The sequence below is a fragment of the Piliocolobus tephrosceles genome, chromosome 3, assembly GCF_002776525.5.
Source record: "Piliocolobus tephrosceles isolate RC106 chromosome 3, ASM277652v3, whole genome shotgun sequence".
NCBI classification, from domain to species: Eukaryota; Metazoa; Chordata; class Mammalia; order Primates; family Cercopithecidae; genus Piliocolobus; species Piliocolobus tephrosceles.
In genome coordinates, this window is record NC_045436.1 from 43288500 (window position 1) to 43294218 (window position 5719).

The 5719-nt window shown below is 49.5% G+C and overlaps 1 protein-coding gene across 2 annotated transcripts; it reads right to left on the bottom strand.

The window, feature by feature from the left end:
* Positions 1 to 1299: 1299 nt before the first annotated feature.
* Positions 1300 to 4919, bottom strand: POU4F2 (POU class 4 homeobox 2). Of its 2 annotated transcripts, XM_023226238.1 has the most exons (3): positions 4583 to 4669; positions 4392 to 4429; positions 2996 to 3947 (listed from the first exon to the last, which is right to left on the bottom strand). In XM_023226238.1, exons 1-3 carry the CDS (start codon positions 4667 to 4669, stop codon positions 2996 to 2998), a joined length of 1077 nt encoding a protein of 358 aa, XP_023082006.1. The 2 variants fall into 2 exon arrangements, with proteins under 2 accessions (XP_023082000.1, XP_023082006.1); XM_023226232.1 differs by having other exon boundaries at positions 1300 to 3937; positions 4388 to 4919.
* Between the last annotated feature and the right edge of the window lie 800 nt (positions 4920 to 5719).

Below are 5719 nucleotides of genomic sequence, written 5' to 3' on the forward strand. Positions count from 1 at the left end.
GCACCTATGCAATATCTCATTATTTCTAATGGACACTCAGATTTTGTTTCTTCAGGTGTCTTTCTTATTTCAGTAATAAAAAGGGGTTCTTCCATCCATTCTCCATCTAACTTTCACAACACTTTTTGTTACATCCAGAAATTATGATATTTCCAACAATATTTAATCCCAACTTGAGTCACTGTAACAACTTTCATTGACTCATGGGGTATTTCCTAATCTTGTCTCCAAAATAAGAAACATTTCAAGATAGTTCCAAATCAGAGGAGTCACAGCTCAGGTTAATAGAATTACTCCTGGAGAATGATCTAGTTCTTCCTCTCATTTGAGCTATAGATTAGCATGATATTCTTATATTAATTAATAGTATGAGATATTAATAACACAAATATCTAAACCAGACACTTACTGAGGGAAAAAATATCTTTGAAAACCTGATATTAAGTATGTTGTCCAACTGTTGTGGGGAGTCTGAATATTATTAAAATAGTGGAGAGATGTGTTTAAGCTAGGATCAGAAGAAGAAATGACTGCATCAAGCATGATGAATTTTCTTGTGTCAGTGCCAAACCAGAGTCAGACATACTTCCCACCAACTCTGGTGTCAGGGTGAATCACAGAAGAGGGCAAAAATTTACTACTTCTAACTACACAGCATTTCTTCCTCAGCCCTACTCTGCTATGTGAGTTTCCTTAAAGGTCATGGGAAATGAGGGGGGAGAGAGAGAGAGAGACTTTACTTCCTAAGCCAGCAACTCAGGTGCTTCCTGCTCTGTCTGGGTTCGTTGCTTTCCAGTGGTGGTGACCAAACTGAAGGCTATGGTGGGCTCGTTTCTGGGCCTCAACCAGGGTGCTGTACTCCTCCAACCAGGCCTTGGCTCTTGCCACACCCAGTCTCCTAGAGCTGCTAAAAGTAAGCTGAGTTCCTTTCTTACTTTTACTCCTGAGAGATGGGAGGGAATGCATGAAATTGTTTCCATCCAATATCTCTGCTTATAAAGATTCTTTTTGCAGAATTATTGCAAGTCTGAAGGAAGAACTCCAAGGGAGATATTTGGAGCCAAATATCGTAATTTCTTCTGGGCAGAAAAGTGAAGTATACTGTGAGATGAGCTCTCACTATTAAAAGGCTGTTATAAACCTTGTTCTTTAATACTTTACCAGAGAAACAGTCCCTACGAAGTCCAAGCTATACTTTCATAACAACCACTCCCTAATAAATCATCAAAATGTGCTTCCTCCTTTTAAAAAGTCTCCCACCAAAACACTTCCCACATAAATGATTAAAACAACATCACATTTTAAAAGCCATTTAATTTTAATAACATATTTTAATGAAAAAGCAGCATACGTTCCCAGTAAAACATTAAAATTATCTCTTCAATGAAAGACAATCGAACAACACCAAAAATAAATTAATACATTACCATAGTAAATAAACCATCTATTAATAAAAACAAGAAACCAGGCCATATACAGAACTCAAGACTTTGGAGAGCCTCAAATGGAACAGCAATACAGCAAAATTTGTAAGAATATATCTATGTGTGCATCATTTTTAATGAAATATTTACAGTAGATAAGGTACCAGTTATCAAGTACCTCATTTTTTGTTCCAAAAGAATTTTTCCAAACAATGTGAATTTACAAGCAGTGCACTGTCTTTCTTACAGTTCAAATTAGTTTTTCTACAAACAAACCTCCAAAAGGAAAAACTGAAGGATTCCTATAAATGTTAACATGTAGTCAACAAAGCAATTGAAAACTGGAAGACTGAAATACCTTGGTGAAATCTTAAAATCTGAAGGGCAAACACAGTGGCAAATGCACCTAAAGCTAGAAAATGGTGCATCTGTCATGCTTCCAACTGCTTCTTCCCTTCTGTTAGAGGTGTGTGAGTGTGTGTGTGTGTGTGTGTGTAAGGGTGAGAGCGCTCATGTGTCATGGGGACAATGTGGGAATCCCCATTAAATATGTAACGAAGTAAACAATACTTCAGACAGTGAATCAGGTCTACACGATTAAGACATCCATTACTGAGTGTCTACTCACAAATCAGAACACTACCAGTAAAAACAAAGAAAAAAACAATCTTCATTCAAGTGAGAATATACAAATGGGTCAAAAGGAACACAGTATAGGAGGAAAGCTGTAAAAATTCGGTAAACTCATCAAACAAAATTTTTTGAATGTTACTAGCTATACATTTCCCCCACTTTTTTTTAGATGAAAGAAGTTTAATTAATTAGAATGTGCACAAAATTAAGTTGCTAGAGAGATAAATTAATAATTTACAGAGAGGGTTGTTCTGCAATAACCAATAATAGCTTTCAAGAGCAGTGGACACAGCAGGCGCAACTCTTTTCTTCAGCATTAACACTTCAGAGAAGGAAAAAGGGGGTAAGAACCACAATAAAAATATATATATAATATACAGTGTAAATGCAGAAAATCTGCCATCTTTTTTTAAAATTCAAAATACTTTAGAGATGTCTCTATCACATTAAGCATCAACTCTAGTTTAAAGTTTTAGTCCTGAATCAATTTCTATTTCTGAAAAATAGTTGCAAAGTGTACTTTTAAACTTGAACAGGGGTGATTTCTGTAAGAATAAAAACAAATCTTACTTGATCATTCTTGTGGACTTTTTAAAGGCTGTCTCGTCTGCCTTCCTGCAAACAGCCATCTCCACATTTCCTCTGAAGGATCCGAGGTGGGGTTCAAAGGGACAACTTTGCTACAACAGACAAATGCCATCTTTTGTTATTCTTTCCTTTGAGAAACTGTCTCACATTCTCACCGGCTTGGGCTCAGTTGTTCGCTTGCTCGCTCCCTCTTCAGTCCTCGATTTGTCGAGATTCACATTTACTCGATTTGTCGAGATTCACATTTACTGGAATTGTTCCTGGTCGCCAAAAGTGAAAAGAGGCAGGAGAGAGAAGGTGAGAAAAGGGGCGACGAAGAGAGGGGCGTCTCTGGAGAGGCCAAGAGTCTTCTAAATGCCGGCGGAATATTTCATTCTTTTCTGTTTCTGCCTCTGGTTGCAGAACCAGACGCGCACCACGTTTTTCTTCAGGTCCAGCTTCTCCGCGATGGCGGCGATCTTTTCAGAGGAGGGCCGAGGCTGAATGGCAAAGTAGGCTTCGAGCGAGCGCTTCTCTGGCGCAGCGATGGACGTGCGCTTGCGCTTCTTCTCCGCGCCATTGAAGAGCTCAGGCTTGGTGAGCTTCTCGCGGTGGGACTTTTCGGCCTCCTCGAGCCATGCCTGCAGGATGGGTTTGAGCGCGATCATGTTATTGTGCGACAGTGTGAGGGACTCGAACCTGCAGATGGTGCTCTGGCTAAGCGAGCCCACGCCGGGGATCTTGAGGTTGGCCAGTGCGGAGCCCACATCTGCCTGGGTCACCCCCAGCTTGATGCGTCGCTGCTTGAAGCGCTCGGCGAATGCCTCCAGGTCCCGCGGGTCGGCGTCCACGTCGCTCATGCAGCCCATGTGCGACGGCAGCCCGTGCGCGTGGGCCATGCTGAGCGCTGCTTGGTGCATGGGGTTCATGGTGGCCATGTGCGGCGCGTGAGCCGGCGTGGACACCACAGCGCCGTCCGGGCCTGCCATGGCACCCAGGGCCAGCCCGGGACTCAGGTGCTCCAGCAGCTCGCCCTCCAGCGCCTGGTGCGGTTGGTGGTGGTGGTGGTGGTGATGGTGGTGGTGGTGGTGCGTGCCTGCCAGCGCGGAAGGGTGCGAGATGGGCACCGACGAAGAAGAGGCGGCCGACGTGCACGGGATGGTGTTCATAGTGTGGTAGGTGGCGTCCGGTTTGAAGGGGCTGTGGTGGGGCGGATGGTGGTGGTGGCTCTTGCTCTGGGAGACGATGTCCACGGCTGCCAGAGCCTCGGCGCGGGCCAGCAGACTCTCATCCAGCCCACCGAATATATTGCTCTGCAATTGCAAGTAGAAGGCACACATTACGCTCAGCAGGGAATTGTACGCTCTCTCTCCGGAAGCCCAGGCCCAGGGCTCGACACCGCCACCGCGCCTACAACATTCCCAGATCGTTAAAATAATAATAATAATAACAATAATCCTGAAACCAGGAAGCGAAGAGAAAAAGAGAGAAGCCACCGAAAGAAGCCGGGAGTGCAGGAGGAGGAGGAAAGTGAGCCTGTAGACACAACGAAACACAACACAACAAAACACGCGCACAGGCAACATCCCAGGTCATAAAAATTAATATGAAAGGCAAGACCCACTGAATACTTAAGAGAGAGAGGGGGGAAAATTGGTTGGAGGTGTGGGGTGATTTGCTGTGCAGACATGAAAAAAACATCAAGCAGATAAAGGGGGCTGTCAAAATGTGCCTTTAAGCGGTGATTATGCAGAAATACGCACCGGTGGGGTTGGAAGACAGGCTCTTCGCATAGCCTCCGAGCCCCCGCCGCCGCTACCGCTGCTGCCACTGCTGCTGGAGCTGCTGCTCCGGCCTCCGCCGCCGCCGCCGCCGCCGCCTCCACCGCCACCAGCGTTGCTCGAGCTGCTAGGGGAGCTGGCCGAGGGCGCAGTGGGAGCCGTGGAGCCCGGCGAGGTGCTGTGCAGTGCCGAGTACTTGGGCTCCACGTGCAGGCTGCCGCCGTGCGGCATGCTAAACGCCTGCTTGCTGTTCAGGGACATCATCATCATCTTCCCGCCCGCCGGGGCGCTGGTCGGTAGAGGCACTCCCTGGTCCCGGCTGCCGGGACCCTCCGAGAAGTGCTGGGCCGGGGCTGGAGCTGGGAAGGGCCGTGCGAAGTTGCGCTCACCCTCCGCCGCCTCCGGGCTCCGCACCCCTGGTCTCGGCTACGCACTCCTTGGCCGCCTCTGCTGTCAGTCTGAACCAATGCCTGACTCCGCTTGCTGCCGGCTGCAGACCTCGGCGCCCGAAACTGCCCCGGCTCCTCGCGGCCGGCGAGTTATACTCTCTCGCCGCGCCAACCCCCGCGCCCCCCGCCCTCCCACTCTCCCGCGCGCCTCCACCCTCCCTTGCCAGGAAACGCCGGCTCCTGCTAGGTTTCTCGCGTTGCCCCTTCTCCCTCTCTACTCCCCTCAGGCTTGAGTCCTTTCTGCTCTCCCCGCACTCGCCTCGCGCTCGCCCACCGCGCCCTCCGCCGCCCCTTCTCTGCCCCCGCCGGCGCTCGGTTGCCGCCGCCCCTTCGCAGCGTCCAGCGACTGCTACTCACAATCGCGCCCCCACTCGACCCCACCCAAGTGGCCAGGTCCGCGCTCCAGTCGCCAGGCAGTGCCTACCTAAGGACCAGCCTCCAGCCCCTCCCGCTGCTTCTGCCGGGTCTCTGTCTCACCGGAAAAAGAAACTCCCAAATAAAGTTGCGGCCCAAGCCAGCGTTGGGTAGGGTTTTCCCTGGACTACTGGGAGTGCCTCTTACCTGGCTGCCTCCTCCCACGCCTCCTGCTTACCACTAAGTTCCAGGCTTCCAACCCCACTCGGCCCTCCCCACCCCGTCTGCTCAGGTGACCCTGATCCCAGGTTCCTGGCCACCGCTGAGAACACAGAAGCTGCGGCCAACCCTGGTCGTGCGCGCCGCTCTGAGCTCCCCCCCCAATACAAGCGGAGGTTGGCGCTCTGTTACGAGCCCCCCACGGCCCGGCGGGTGCCTGGTGCCAAAGAGACATGGGGTCGGAGGGGCTGCAGGGCTTTCTCTCACTCGATTTCTCGCAGCTCTCAGCGGA

Bases quoted from the DNA above. Each gene is read 5' to 3' on its own strand.
- POU4F2 (XM_023226232.1), bottom strand. From the start codon at position 4,675: ATGATGATGATGTCCCTGAACAGCAAGCAGGCGTTTAGCATGCCGCAC. The intron at 3,938-4,387 runs GTGCGTATTTCT...TTGCAATTGCAG, and splicing joins CCTGTCTTCCAACCCCACCG to AGCAATATATTCGGTGGGCT.